Here is a 15,641-nt window from a genome sequence, read left to right as displayed (position 1 = left end):
CTCGCCAGCGGCGTCTTTAGTGGAAGTCTCGCAGGCGCGCGATAGCGTTCAGTGGGTCAGTAGGCGAGAGACACGGGTAGAGACACCGGACGAATGTTTTGCCGGCATTCTGCGCTTGATGCGCTGTCGCCCCAAACACTCAAAAATGACTCGCAAATGACTAGCAGCAGCAGCGGGTTTTCCGTGCCGTCAAACTCCCAATGACAGCGCAGTCTGCCGGCTGCCGGACCGCGCCAATCCATTCACCGGCCGCTCACTGTCAACAGCCGGGCGGTAACGCAGCGGGCGGCGCCCCGCCCGCCCAGCCGCCGCTCGCGACGAGCCACCGGCGGCCGACCGGCGGCCGGACGCCGAGCGGACGGCGTGCGGCCGCCGCACCGGCCGAGGCTCGCAGCGCACCGGCTCCCGCTCCGGAACTGCGCGCGCGCGCGGCCGCCGTCTCCACAGATGCGCTCGGGCACGGGCCGACCGGATCTCTCGCCAGTAAGCGTTCAGGGCCGGTGCCCCACCGACGGCGGCGTGCAGCAGAGCCCGCGGCCGGCGCCCGCGACGCTGGTTAACGGGTCCGGTAGGCCGGCACATCGACACCGAGGGAGCTTAAGGCCACCAGCAACGCACTGCAGGCAGAGCTTCGCAGAACACGCCAAGATGGCTCGACCTCAAGGACGTCCATGTCGCTTGGAGCGCATGGAACTTCATGGTACAGCCAGAAGGATCAAGTGTTCTCAGATCACATCAAATGCACGATGGGGCTGGGGGATCGAGTGGATCCGGGAAATCACGCTCCAGGGTGAGCGGCCCAACCCCTTCCCCTGTGCTCGGCGTTGCCCCCTGCCCCTTTGGCTGGTGGTGACCGTCTCCAGCGTGACCTTTTGTGCGCCGAGGTTAGCAGAGACTTAATCTATCTTCACGTGCTCAATAATAGTCACACTACTCATATGTAGGCCGAAAGACAAACAAACATCTGCGAAGCCACCGCACTACATCCTGCGTCCCTCGCCCGGCTCCCACACCGTTCGTCCCCAGCCATCATCGCTTCCGCATGCCCTGACCTACCCTACCCTGCCCCGTCTCCATCTCCGGGCCACTCACTGGCTGGTGGTGTCGGTGGCGCTGTCGCTGCGCATGCGCGTGAGCGCGGCGGCCGCTTCGTCGAGCGCCGAGCTGACGCTGGAGGTGAGCTTGCGCAGCACCTCCGGGTCGGCGAGCACGCGGCTGCTGTCGGCGCTCTTGCCGATACCTGCCGGCGAGCGGGCCGCGCGGCGGGGTCAGGCGCCGGGTCACCGGGGTCACGCGTCGGGCCGCCGGGGTCAGACGGGGCGCGCCAGGCTCCAATTCGGCAAAGCACGAGACATATACACCGGAGAGGGAGCCTACTCACGGAAACGACCTGTCCCGGCCGGCGAGCAGAGGTCTTAATGAAACAAGAGTGCACAGTAAACCGGACAACAGAACAGGCCGGAATCGTGAGCCGAACGTATACAACTGGGCAAAACAGCACGAGTCCCGGGCGCAGTTGGCGGACGGCGTCGCAATGAGGAAAAGGGCCGGGCTCGACCGGAATGCACACTGCGCTGGCGAGGTGAATATACCACTGGTGCTGATGGGGGGGGGGGGGGGGGGGAGAGACAGCCTCCACGTATCGGTAACCACCGCCGGGCCACCAATGGCTCTCAGCGTGCTAGCATGCCAGTACCACACCTGACAACTCTGAGGAGAACAGGGAGCGCGACGAAAGCATACTGGTCCGCACCATCACGCAGCCTGTGAACGGACCGCCGAGCCACGGAGGGCTGTGACGGCCCGTGTTGGCCCATACTACATAGCCAAACATCGCTGCTCCCGGTGGCTGTGTTACACGACTCGACCGAGTGCGCCAGCGTGAATGACTCGCAAAACGGGACCACCATACCAAATGCTCTTCAAACACGACTTTCCATCATAATTCGTGCTGCTGGTTTGTCGCGATTGAACGAATCGAAGAGAGACTAGCGATAATATGAATGTTCGCAGCAGCACGTCCGGCCGTTTTTCTTATATGTTCTAAATACTGAACGTGTGCGCCTATCTCCGTGCCACCGCTCCCTCCGCACCACACTGCATGCACAGCCGTCACAAAACGGCCAAAAAACTAGCATACAAACCAGTTTTTAGACCTAGAGAAGCCCCCAGACCAGCACCTGTACGCGGCACTTCCGAGCGCAGAGATGCGCCTGTTGATGACGTCACGGCGCAGCGTGCCCGCCCGGCCACGCGTCAGCCCCCACCAGAGACGACGCGGAAACAAACCGAGTCCTGTCAACAGACGCGGCGGCCGCCGTCCCGGCCGTGGTGGGAGCCGCGCGCCCGCCGGTCAGCCGCTGGCCCACATAGCCGGCCGGCTGAGCCGGGCACGCCGGCAGAGCCGGACGCCGTGTTTACCGGCACGCGCGGGGGCGCCAGCGCGCCCCACGCACCGCCAGCTGGCGGCGCCAGTCGCAGATGCGGGCCGATCGGCGCGAGACACGTGGCCGGCGCCGGGTTCGCCACGCTCCCACCACAGCTGCGGCCGGCCAGCCGGCCGGGTCGGCCGGGCCGGGCCGGGCGAGGCGGGCCCGCGGAGCGTCGCTACCGACCGGCGCCTCGCGCTGGCTGGCCCGCTTCCCGAGCGTGTCGACACATGGGCGTTCCATCGCCCCGGCGGCAGCCTCGACCGGGCGCCCGCGTCCCCACCAGCCTCCATCACCGGCGATCTGCCTCACCGGCGTCCGTCAGCGGGCCCGGGTGCCGACAGCCGGGCGGCGGTCGCGCGGCGCCACACGTGCGCGCGCCGGCTGAGTTCAGCACGCGCTGACGCGGCCGCCGGGAAGGCCGTCGGCACTCGCTGCGTCACGCCCGGCGCCGCTGCCGGCCGAGGCCGCTCTCCTGTGCAGCGACGCACGGCGCCGTCGTGCGGGGGGGGGGGGGGAGCTGTGGTGACCACAGCTGGAGCCCAGCCGTCCCGGCAGCGGGCGGGCCTCAAGTCAGGCCTCCCACGCTGCAGGTGCCTTGTTGTGCTGACTGAGCTGCCGGTGCCTGGAGCCGGCTCAGCTCAGCCCCTGTGCGGTCCGCCAGCCGACAGTGGCTGAGCACCGACCGACCGACCGGCCGGGGCAGGTGAGCAGGCTGACGCCAGGACCGGGCGCCCAGTGGCGGCGGTCGCCGCCGCCCCGGCGCAGCCAGGCGCGGAGCACTGACCCGTGATGCGCCCCAGGGCGTCGTGAGGCAGGTCACCGCCATCAGAGCTGTCAATCGAGTGTCCATCCGACGTCACCGCCGGGCGCCCAGAGCCACCCGGCGGCGCCAGCCTGTCCCCACGACCCCCACTCCCAGACCCCTCCCCGTTTCCGCCGTCGGTCGCAACGGGCGGGCCTCACGACACGGCACCGAGCGAGCCGAGGCCAGTCAGCCGGGCGGCGGTCGACCGGCAGCAGCGGCGGCCGGGCGCCGGCGCCGGCGCCTGGGTCGGACGGACACCGCAGGGGGCGGGAGACGGCGGCGGTCGACCGGCGGCAACGGCGGCCGGGCGCCGGCGCCTGGGTCGGACGGACACCGCAGGGGGCGGGAGACGGCGGCGGGTCGACCGGCGGCAACGGCGGCCGGCGCCGGCGCCTGGGTCGGACGGACACCGCAGGGGCGGAGACGGCGGCGGTCGACCGGCAGCGACGGCGGCCGGGCGCGGCGCCTGGGTCGGACGGACACCGCAGGGGGCCGGAGACGGCGGCGGTCGACCGGCGGCAACGGCGGCCGGGCGCCGGCGCCTGGGTCGGACGGACACCGCAGGGGGCGGGAGACGGCGGCGGTCGACCGGCAGCGACGGCGGCCGGGCGCCGGCGCCTGGGTCGGACGGACACCGCAGGGGGCCGGAGACGGCGGCGGTCGACCGGCGGCAACGGCGGCCGGGCGCCGGCGCCTGGGTCGGACGGACACCGCAGGGGGCGGGAGACGGCGGCGGTCGACCGGCGGCAACGGCGGCCGGGCGCCGGCGCCTGGGTCGGACGGACACCGCAGGGGGCGGGAGACGGCGGCGGTCGACCGGCAGCGACGGCGGCCGGGCGCCGGCGCCTGGGTCGGACGGACACCGCAGGGGGCCGGAGACGGCGGCGGTCGACCGGCGGCAACGGCGGCCGGGCGCCGGCGCCTGGGTCGGGCGGCCACCGCAGGGGGCGGGAGACGGCGGCGGTCGACCGGCGGCAACGGCGGCCGGGCGCCGGCGCCTGGGTCGGACGGACACCGCAGGGGGCGGGAGACGGCGGCGGTCGACCGGCAGCGACGGCGGCCGGGCGCCGGCGCCTGGGTCGGACGGACACCGCAGGGGGCCGGAGACGGCGGCGGTCGACCGGCGGCAACGGCGGCCGGGCGCCGGCGCCTGGGTCGGACGGACACCGCAGGGGGCGGGAGACGGCGGCGGTCGACCGGCAGCGACGGCGGCCGGGCGCCGGCGCCTGGGTCGGACGGACACCGCAGGGGGCGGGAGACGGCGGCGGTCGACCGGCGGCCGGAAGACCGCACCGAGGGTCGGGGGCGCCCTCCCGGCCGTCCGCGAGGGTCAACACCTGCTGACGACCGCCCAAAATAAGGCACGACGGCAACACACAGACAAGAACACCGCAGCATTGCACCGCAAGTTCGCCGCGAGGCGCGGCAAATCGCGACGCCGCGCCGTCGGTTCCCAGAGCTCGCCGGTCCCGCCGCGCCTCATCCAAAAGCCGCCGCCACGTCCAGCGGCCGGCGGGCGCAGCAGCGGTCGTCCAGCGCCGGCCACTCGTTATTTGTGCCCGGTCCGGTCCGCTCATTAGTCCATGTTATCGAGGCGGCGCGCCGCTTCGGCCGGCGGCGCCCGCCACCATCCCCCGATCACGGCAGGGCGAGGCGGCGGCCTTGGTCGAGCCAGCCGGGCGATGGACGTCTGATGACGGCTCCCCGGTCGGCCGGTGAGCGGCGACGACCCTAAACCGACCACTGGTATCCCTAGCAGCGGACGCCGACGTTCACAGAAACGGGCCCGTCTGCCCGGTCACGGTCAGTCATGGTCACAGTCACGGTCACGGTCACGGTCACGGTCACGGTCGCAGTCACGGTTGAGGTCACGGTTCACGGTCGCGGTCCGAGGTCACGGTCGAGGTCACGATTCACAGTCGCGGTCCCCGCACCACAAACGCACGCCCTCGAGCAGACCCTGGTTAGAGCTAGTCCAGCTGGGGCGTCCTTCACTTCACGCCGACCGGCCTCGGGACGTTGATCCCACGTGAGCCTCTGTCACGTCAGGTCAGGTCACGTCAGGTCAGGTCACGTCAGGTTAGAATGCGTCACTTACCGGCTGCCTCAAGCCTCTGAAGCGGCTGCAACTCTCAGGGGTGACATAAGACAGGACACGGGTCACAGGTCAGGTCAGGTCCGGCCAGACCACTCACCGGCTGCCTCGAGCAGGGCCTCGAGTCGGGCGCGCGTCTCGGGGGTGACGCTGGACAGGTCGGCCGGGTCGGCGGCCTCCGCCTCCAGCAGGAACTGCGGCGACAGCAGGCGCGCCTCGGAGGCGCCGTCCAGCTGGAACGAGCTCACCTGGCGGCACAGCACAGCACACAGGCCGTCAGCAACGGTGCACTCAACGGCGCCTCCTACGTACGGAGTCCGATATTTCGGCGGGATGGCTTTGAGTACGAGATGATGTGCGCCGTTTTGGCTGGGAGTTAGCTTTTGTTTCACAATCGACCGTGTTTCTGTCGAAACATCATTAGTGGAAAAACAAGTCGATGCACTACATGTGGGCAGCATCTGCAGCTTGGACCACCTATTCGCCTATTTTGGTTCACACTGGTCATACACAACAGCTGCCACGTTACACCTGACCGCCATTGTTCCCAGTCACAAGCTCGAGGAGCACATTTCGTGACAACACTTCCCCCAGCCAGCATCGGCAGCTCCCACACAAGCCGCAGACGCTGCTGCCGGCGTCAGTCCGCTCCCGTGACATCCAGACGGCACCGGCCGGCAGCGACGCTGCTGCCGGCGTCGGCCCACTACCGTGACATCCAGACGGCACCGGCCGGCAGCACACGCGCCACAACATTGAGACGGCACCGCGCCACCAACCAACTCCCCTCCCACGCAGAACCGGCACCACCGGCCACCAACACTTCCGTAACGTCAGCCAGTGCTGGCGCTGACGCACAACAGACGATGAGAACACGTGCCAGGCCTTTTTGCCTAAGTGTGCGTGCGATTCTCGATCGTGTTCGCCTTCAGCGTGCGACAGCCACCAGTTCTCAATAAAAAATGACTCGCGCATAATGTCCACCAATCGCAGTGTCAGTACGAATGTTCCGACAACGTAACAAGTTTTGGACTAACAATACGGAACAGTATACCGACATCACGTACCGACCAAGTCTTTCAACGGTCCTGTTGCTACGGTTCTATGTTAAATTCCTCTATGCCGAGATGATCTCAGTACCCGGTCGACTTTCCGCGTTTGCGCAAAGCGCTGATAGCTCCACATAGCCTTAGCCAAGTACTGCACAGGCTCAAGACATCGAGCCATTCACCGCAGCTTCCGACTTCCGACGCCCGGACGTGGGAAAACTGCGCCACTCAAGACCATGCACAAACGATTACTGACCACCCCAAGTCCCCAGCTCGGTGCGCAAAAATGCGTTCCCAAAATCCGTGCACTGATCACTTTCTGCATCCGCTTGTGAGGAACAAGACTTTGAACGACTGACATCGTAATTGCCACCTCACTGTTTGTTTTCATTTTTGACGAAAGAAGATCGATGACCAATTAATAAATGACACCACTCCCACGCCTCTGAAGTCTGAGCAGAGGCTTGCTCACAATCCGGCACGCACGTTCATTCACCTCCCATTATCGGCGAGGACTCGCTAAGTTGAGGTTCCAGACCTGCTGCCGATTGACAAGCCGACACCTGCAGCCGTCCGTCGGCACCGTCTCGTCTGCTGCTCGCTGCAGCCCACTGCTCGGGTCTCCTCGCCTGGCTCTGCAGCCTGCCAGTCACCGCAGGGGCAGTCGCCTGGCGTCGCGCCTCACCCACCACCTGACGTGGGCTCCGCCGCCCGTCCTCGGGCGCCACCGCCTGTGCGCGCCTGGACGGCCGCCCCCTGACGACACGGGGCGGCCGTCCCGTGCCGCCCCGTCCGTGAGTCGCGGCCCTTCCCCCGGTCACGTGACTGGGCCGTCACATTCCAGCGGCGGCCGCGGCGGCACCGAGCAGGGGAGGGGAGGAAAGAGCGGGGGCGGGGTAGCCCGCCTGCGGGCAGGACGACGAGGTGCCGCCACCGCCCCATCAGCTGACCGCTCGCTGACGCAGGGGGAGGGATAGCCCGCGGGCGGGACGGGCGGGACAGAGAGGGGCGCCCTCCCCGACAGCTGACCGTTCGCCGGGCCGGCGCACAATGGCGGCGGTGCGGGGGGAGGGGGCAGTCATCACCGGCCGGCGACGGGGAGCCGGCCGGCCCAGTGGGGAGACAGCCCGGAAACCACTGGGTTGTTCCCTTGGTACGGGGCCATTACTGGCCTTCAAGGCAAGGTCGCCGCAAGACATTTGGAATGCGGCTGTCATTGACAGATTTACTCGTTGTCAATGTGCAGTATGCGTCACGATACGGTGTCGTGTGGCAGTCAGATCAACCTGGGTCAGGCTTTCTTTGCCCCCACTGTCCGAGGCCACCAGAGCCCGGTTGCTGAAATCTCTCACAGAATCATATCGCCTCAATCTGGTTCATAATGATGATGATTTGGGCTTTAGGGCGCACCGACTACCCGGATTATATGACGCCCATAGTAATCTTGTTCATGGTCTTCCCAAAATTACGAAAACAAGCCCTTTCGGTTGCCAAAGTCAAACTCCTGAGTAAGCTGGGTCCGTGAAAGGGTTTTTCGTAGTTTACGCGTTCTTAGAAAATAAACAAGCATAACGGAGACAGTTCAGAAGTCACATCAGCATCCCATTAGCCTGCCTGATCACACCAGGCCTAGGACGTGGTCAGGTAAAAGGTGGGAAATACCGGTCAAGATCGCGCATCCGTAAAATGAATAAGGAGCGGAAGTTGAAAACTCGCAGCCCGGCGATTTCACGACAGACCGTCCGCTCCTTGATAACTGAAGGCGCAAATTCGCTAGCAGAGCCTCATCCCGCGGCCCCACTGGTTCCCGGAATAAGGGAGCCTGTTTGATAACGGACGTAACCGGTACGGGACCATCCACCTGTGACGTCTGTAGCAGCTAACCCTGAATTTCATTCAGCCGGCTCATGGTGTGGTATCTAGGGACATCTTCAGCGTTTACGCAGCGAGGAGACAGTAGCAAACTTCGGATTCGCACAATACGGACTGGCGCGACCAAGATGCAACCACAGAAGACGTGCACCACAAAGCGCACACTTATACAGACCAGGCAATTCGTCGTGAACTGTCACAGCAGCATCATTATTGAACTGCGCCACGTCAGTGACACATCCAGCACCGACTGCAAACAACTCCGGAAACGAACGAGCGCAGCCGGTGCCGGCGTCACATCGACGGACGGTTCTCACAGAGCCAGGTGTTCGCGTCGCCCACTCGCCTGTCAGCGCGTGATCAAAACTGGCCGCGGCGGCCGAAACATGGACGAAACCGGGCGAACTCGGCACAAAAGTTTCTCAGCAGACAACGACGCAGTTCGGAAGGTAGCGACCTGAACCGTCTCGGGTCAGGCCCGTTCTGGGCCTCAACGCATCGCGACCGCCCAGGCACTAACGGGCTTCGGCGCGACAGCCTTAGTCAAAGCGCTGGAAATGCGGAGACCCACCCCCTTCCCCGTAAAATCCACTTGCCAACGCCAATAAATACCGACACGACCGTCGTAAAAGCTCCATTAAGTGTCCAGACGTTCCTCGGTTATCAAACACCTCCTGCATTGCGATAACCGACGGTAAATCCCTGGCCATAGGCAGCCGCCCATGTCGCCGCAGTTCCAAAAATACCCATATCGCCGCATCTCCCACTCGTTCCGTGTCACTTAGGTCTGACGGGGACCTTCCCATCTCAAAGCCGAGGGGCCGCCGCCGCCGCCTCCCACCGCATCCCTGCGTTTAAACCCGCCAAGGTCGCGTCACCCTCCACGCCGCTGCCGCGCCAGGGAAAGGGAAACGCTGCGCACGACACCACGGGGGCGGCGCTGGCCGCTGATGAGCCGCGCCGCGAGCAGCTCGGGCGGCGGCGGCGCGCCGTGACCCGGCGGCCCGTGTCGCCGGTGTCGCCGGTGTCGCCGGCGAGCGCCGCCCGACCGCCGGGCGTTACGTGTAGTCGGCCGGCCGGCGGCTTCCCACGGTGCCGGGCGCCGTCGACCGGCCATCCGGGCGGCCGGGCGGCCGGGCGGCGGAGCCGGCGCACGAGGCCACCTGCCGGCCGCGGTGCCGGCGCGCACCGGCTCCCGACCGTGACGGCGCCGGCAGCGCGCCAGCCGGGGTCAGCCGCGTGTCACCGCCGAGACACCGGAACGGCACAGGCGGCAACGGGCCAGATCACCTCCTGGTAGGCTAGGTTAGGTTGGGCTAGGCCAGATTATGCTAGCTTTCAGGTTACGTTACGTTAGGTTAGGTTACGTTAAGTTACGTTACGTTGCGCTGGGCTAGGCCAGACCTAACACGCACGCAGCGCGACAGTGCATACACAGCTTAAATCACATTTCTGACACAAAACCAGCCGGGGTCATTTGACGGCCATGGCATTTCTGTGCGGCCGTGTCCTGCCAAGTCAAGTTTGGCCACATCTGTTCAGGCCCGATGACGACAGGTCTGTGTGGGCCGGACCAGGTCAGGTCAGGCCTGGTGTGGTTCCGCCAGCCACCCGCCGGCCAACACCGCTCTGAAGCCCACTCAATGGACGCTGCGAGCCCCAGCTGCCACCAGCCAGGCTCAATAGCCGTCCCACCCGGACGCACATCAATGAAGTTATTAATTTAACATCCTAAATCGTGGGCGTTGTGGCTAGCGCCAATACGGTGTCAGACGTATGGGGCGTCAACTCATCACCTCAGCAGCCACGTACCAAACGGAGTGTAGCTGTCCATGTATGTAAATGGCACGCTCGTGCTAAGAGCGGGGTTCTTCCGACAGCTGTTGAGCAGATAAAAATACGCCCGTACACCGGGTCAGTGTCTACCTGAAAACATCCACTACTCTTGCCAAAGGCAGTCTGAAACATCGCTGTGGAACCCGCCCCGCTCGAAAAGCAGGCAAACTTCCGGTGCCGGCTGCCACCCCACGGCCCCGGGGCAGTCCCCCTCGTCACGTGACGCCTTCGGCCGCACCCCTGCGTGCGCGGCCGCCGCCGCCGCCGGGGGGCCGCTGCGGCGGCGGCGCCTGGTGACGCGCGTGGTGTCGGACGCCGCTTGCGCCGACACTCCCCAGTACCGGCCAGCACGACGCTCGACAAAAGCGCAACGATGCTTCAGGATGGGACGGCGGAGCCAGCGGAGACGGCGGGAACGATGTGGACGATGGGTTCACCAGGACTGCAGTGGTACAGTCTTGGTGAAACACTCAAAGACAACGTGAGAATGGTTAGTGCAGGCTCTTTGTTCTTGAAGAATGCCTTCCCCAACCAGTCCTGAACACATCGGGTCGCCCAGCCGAGAAAAGAGATCAGTCACCGCACTGGTCAAAGATACAAACAAGGAGACCGACCACATGACGAAACAATGGAAGGAGCACACAGTGCAAACGAAACAGATCAAAGTCCACCAGCCTGGACAAATGCAAACACAGAGATAAGTGGCCATGTGTCGTTTTGTTCTCTTAACAGGGAAGAGTACACCAAACGCCAGGTCTGTAAATGCTACAAGGCTTTCAGGTGAACATGTACCATGCCGGGCAAATAAAACATGGGTTCCACAGAAGATGATTGCATTTAGAACCCCCAAAATCTGGTGCCTTAATGTGCCAACACTTGCATGAGAAGAAGTGGATAATCTATGCCTAACCAAATGACAACCTTCAGAGGCATAAGCCTTGATATGATTGATGAAAACTTCTGGAATGTAAGCCTTTAAATAATCAGAAAATCCCCAAAAAGGCCACACTAGCCAACTTGCTCCATTAGATAATCCAAAAATCACGAATGTTTCTGCATGCCTTAATAACAGACATGGATTCCCTCACTATTGATGGAGGCCGACACAAAAATGAGCTTCATTCACCCCTGTGTTTGCAGCAGGTTTTCCAGCTGCCAGGATGGAGTAGCCAAGTGCATCCATTTTACAAATATCCTGCCATATTCTCTGACCATGTGATAAATGTATCAGCACATCTCATCACCATCTATACTGCTTTTCACTTCACGCATCCTATGTTTTGGAACACCATATTACATCATGTCAAAAGAAAGTGAAATTTCTTTGTTCAAAGAATATCAACCAACATCTTCTTCATATCAGATGGTGGCCTATGACAAACTAAGGAAGGACAATTCCATCATTGTTAAAAAGACGATTTGGTGGCCATACAATCCCAACAATGGGACGACAGGCTATCAGACATACTTATCAATCTGGCACATAACCAAGCTGCACATATTGGGCAATAGCAACTCTACTCTTACAACTCTTAAAATGAAGTACAAGAATGGCAATGAAACAGTACAATAGGGATGTCATTCACATGGAAAGCCCACACCTATGGACCGACTGTCCACTTGGAAGTCACACTTCTTATTGCAAACCGGGAATCAACAATGAGCCATTTGCCAAAAGTTGTGATCCTCATGTGCTGCTTCTCTGTGTGCCTTTACCTGGAGGCTGTGAAACTTACAGCACCAGAGAAGCATTAATTGTTATGCAGTCTGCGCTGATGCTTTTCTAAAAACAGTGGCTACTTCAGAAGAATGAGGTATCTTCAAAATGTCAGTCACTCACAACAAAGCAGTCTCACATCAAGGTGCATTTCTAACCAACCAAACTTCAAGTGATTGTTCTCACACACACACCTGTTTTTTCCATCTCTTCATCAAAGTGGGCTCATCTCAGCACACATAGAAAAGGTAAGAGAAACCCAGCATGACAATGCCAGGTCATGTTCCATTAATGCTAATATATACCTTTATATGCTAACTTGCACTTATATATGCTATACATACAAATATATACACACACACACACACACACATATATATATATATATATATATATATATATATATATATCAAATATACAAAGTAGGCTATAACCAACCAACTCAAGTATCAACTTGGCTTGATATCAGTGTGCACTGCAAAAGCCTTCTACTACTCTAAGCCAAATACACTGAAACCTGAAGGATTTTTCAACCCTCACAAATGGATGTCTGAAGCCCTTCAAAATATACCAGGACCCTATAAACACAGAACCCCATAGGATGCTGGATGCCCCCACCCTATGGGATTCATGCACATGTCTCCAGTCATGGACAGATCCATCCAGTCTGCTATGGGTCACTGGTGGGTGGTTACCTGGTAGTAAAGCCATTAATGTGCCAAGCCTGAAAAAGCTGGCAATTGCTTTGTTAAAAAGTCATCAGAAATGTACTCTGCACTTTCATGAATGAAAACCAAGAAATCTTCATCCTAATGAAAGAATTGTCTGCCCAGCCTGATCCATATATTTAATGGGAATTTGGTCTCAATTTCAGCAGAGCGGCCACCCCACAAAGCATTCTTGATTTGCATTTCAGCCAAAAGATAAGCATGCTTTCAGGTGATCCTGAGCTGAAACATTATATGTTTTCCATTCTGATGACTCTCTGATTAACCAAAATGTTGCCACAATGAAACCACAACAAATGCACACATAGTGCATATCATTCACCAAATGTATGCTGAAGCCAACAACCTTGCATAAGTATTAGGGACAGACAGAACTCCTGACAACATAAAAAAAACATAAAACAAATCAAAACATGCCAAAGCTTTACAAGCATCCAACTAGCTTATAATTTGCAAAAGATCCTATCATGTTCCTGACAATGCTCAAATTGAAACCTACAAAAGAAATGTTGGTGCAAACTGACACTGACTTCTTGGAACCCAGTAGGCCACATTGCCTACCCCTCCCACACACACTGCTCTGTTCACACAAAAAGTAGCCAAAAGTGTCTTCCTGACACATTCAAATATATGTTCATGTACAAGGACTGCCATCATACTTGGAGAGAATGAAACAAGAGCTCAGCTAACAGCATTGCACCAGTACCTGAGAGTAACCTAATGCAATGCTTGTATTTCACCATGCAATGTGAATCACTTCCCAAAACAATAAAAGGCAGCTTCTTTACAAATCAATAGTATGCTGTAAGCTTTGCTTGAACACAGTAGCATGATGCAAGGCAGACAGGAAACATTTTGCTATGTCCTGGTACTGATGCCTGCACTTTTAAGGACAACAGAATTACAAGTTAAACTAACAAAATTTTCTCTCAAACAAATTTATCTGGCCTTATTGGTTGTTCCAAATAAACAAGGTAAATCCAAAGAAACATACAAAATAAGAACTACCAACAAATTTATTTGATCTTACTTCTTGTTCCAAATAAACAAGGTAAGGCCAAAGGAACAGTTGACAAAAAACAAAAAACAAAAAACAATAAAAACAACAATTCCATTTTATGCACACAAAAGCAATTTTTATTCTTAATTTACTGAACAACCAGATGGCAAATTTGACCTGATCTATTACAATTCACAAACCACACAACCATTCTTACAACAGTTGATGACAGCAGGAAAGGTGATAACTTATAGGACAACCATACAACAGGTACATGGCAAGGCATCATTACATTGATTATCAAGTTGGTACCTTGCATGGTAAGTGCAAATCAAGGGCACTGAACTTGACCACATGGTGAGCCACATTTGCCTACAAAGGACAAAACCGCACATCGATACAAACGAGCGACACAGGAGATAAATTATATGAACGGACGTCTTCAAAGTTACAATTATAGTCCACTTAGCGCCACTCCACCACCCATCAACACACCAACAGAACAAGACAGGAAGGACAGCACAGCTACGCACCAACGCATCCACGTTCGTCGCAATGCGCAACGAATACTTACGGGGGAGACGTCGGAGCTGTCACTTCCAGATCCTCCGAGCATGCAGTGCATAAACCCAGGGATCCTCTCGTCTATCCCCTCGGCACCTCGTCTATCAAGTTCGGAATCAGATAGTGATTGACCCGAAGATCCACTGACCGCGGCACCTTTCTTGCCGCACTTCTTCCCCTTTTCCTCGCCGCTTTTACGATTTATCGGATTCTTCAATTTGTCTACATTCTGCATCTTTAGATACAGAGATGCTTAATCATTCATCTGACTCGTTTTGAGCCTCACCCTTGCCTCACAATTCACTTTGCACGATAGCGCACACCTCACGAGCGGCTTCGCAGAACATCGAGCGCCATATTTGCTTAGGGTTGACAGTCCGATCACGAAGTTCCCGTATGTTGCCACCAAATACTACGGTTTCTATTTTTCAGAAAAACAGTGCTGTCAGCTCAGCTATGAATAAGCATTCTAAACGCATTTGCATGATTCAAGAGACAACATCTGATTTTCCTAGATCAGACATATTTCTATGATCTTTTACATCGCGGCTGGGTTCTTGAAGCTGACATCAATCTCATGCGTGGAGTAGAATCGTCACCAGGCACCTCTAGCTCTAAATTTTACCCTCTGTGTTACCAGATTCGAAGGAATCTCCTCACGCTACCTTCGACACACGAGCCTATTCTTGTTCTTTTTTGCGTTTTATGGGCTGCCTGGCTGCTTGTCGGGAGGACTGTTTGTTATCTTTTAAGCAATGAACATATTGCCACTACAGCAACGCTTGACGGGAATCTGGTGACGTGTGTTCACTGATCAGCTGAAAAAATTGTGTTCCTGTAGCCCATTCGAGGCCATCCCAGGTACGGGACCGCAGTTGAAATCAGCCGCTACGGCCCCTGATCAACACAGGAGGCCCTCGTTTTGTCAGGAACCCAGAACATTTCAAATCGCGGGCCCAGCCTCGTTCTTGCTGGGAAAACGGGTCTCAAGGGCTCAGACGGACATGGAGCCGACTGTTTCGAACTGTGTTCAGGCCCTATATAATGGCGATAGAGAACTCTAGTAAGAGAGACCTAGAAGAAACCATCTGACTAACATTTCAGGTCATGGCACTCATAGCAGGTCATGGTATTTCGGGTCAGAGTCCAGCCGGGACCTTGACCTTCGTTCCCGGGGCCCTCCGGCCCGTCTTCCGACCCCCCTAAACAAAGTCCGTGACCGACTAGGGGCCACTAGCCGGGACATGTGCCCCAGTTATGCATTGTGGGTCCCTGACCGACAAAGGGAGCCCAGTCAATGTTTCAGGGACTCAGACCAATGAAAATAGTGGCCTCCGGTCCTGCTCGTGCATGGAAAATGGTCCCCCAGAGTCTAGGCTGCCAGGGAGCTAACTGTTCGGTATTCGTGATCTCTGGTCGAGCAATACACCCGCATTGTCTCAAAGGATCCTCAAACGGAACAAGAAGACCTCTGACTGTATTTCACGTCACGACCTCATGGGCTTGCCCTTTTTATTCTTTATGTGACCTACATCCAATCCTT

The 15,641-nt window shown here is 58.6% G+C and overlaps 1 protein-coding gene across 1 annotated transcript in view; it reads right to left on the bottom strand.

Moving 5' to 3' along the window:
• LOC119114878 (ankyrin repeat and KH domain-containing protein 1) overlaps positions 1-14,487 on the bottom strand; it is a 40,953-nt gene extending 26,466 nt beyond the window's left edge. Inside the window, exons 1-3 of the mRNA XM_037238942.1 lie at positions 14,109-14,487; positions 5,433-5,580; positions 1,093-1,240 (exon numbers count right to left, since the gene is read on the bottom strand). Of these exons, the coding sequence (XP_037094837.1) occupies positions 1,093-1,240; positions 5,433-5,580; positions 14,109-14,333 (521 nt within the window). The 5' untranslated portion in view covers positions 14,334-14,487. The remainder of the gene's footprint in view (positions 1-1,092; positions 1,241-5,432; positions 5,581-14,108) is intronic.
• Between the last annotated feature and the right edge of the window lie 1,154 nt (positions 14,488-15,641).

This window comes from Pollicipes pollicipes, unplaced genomic scaffold (genome assembly GCF_011947565.3).
Source record: "Pollicipes pollicipes isolate AB1234 unplaced genomic scaffold, Ppol_2.1 Scaffold_1600;HRSCAF=1878_pilon_pilon_pilon, whole genome shotgun sequence".
Classification (NCBI taxonomy): Eukaryota; Metazoa; Arthropoda; class Thecostraca; order Pollicipedomorpha; family Pollicipedidae; genus Pollicipes; species Pollicipes pollicipes.
This window is presented reverse-complemented; position numbering and strand designations above follow the sequence as displayed.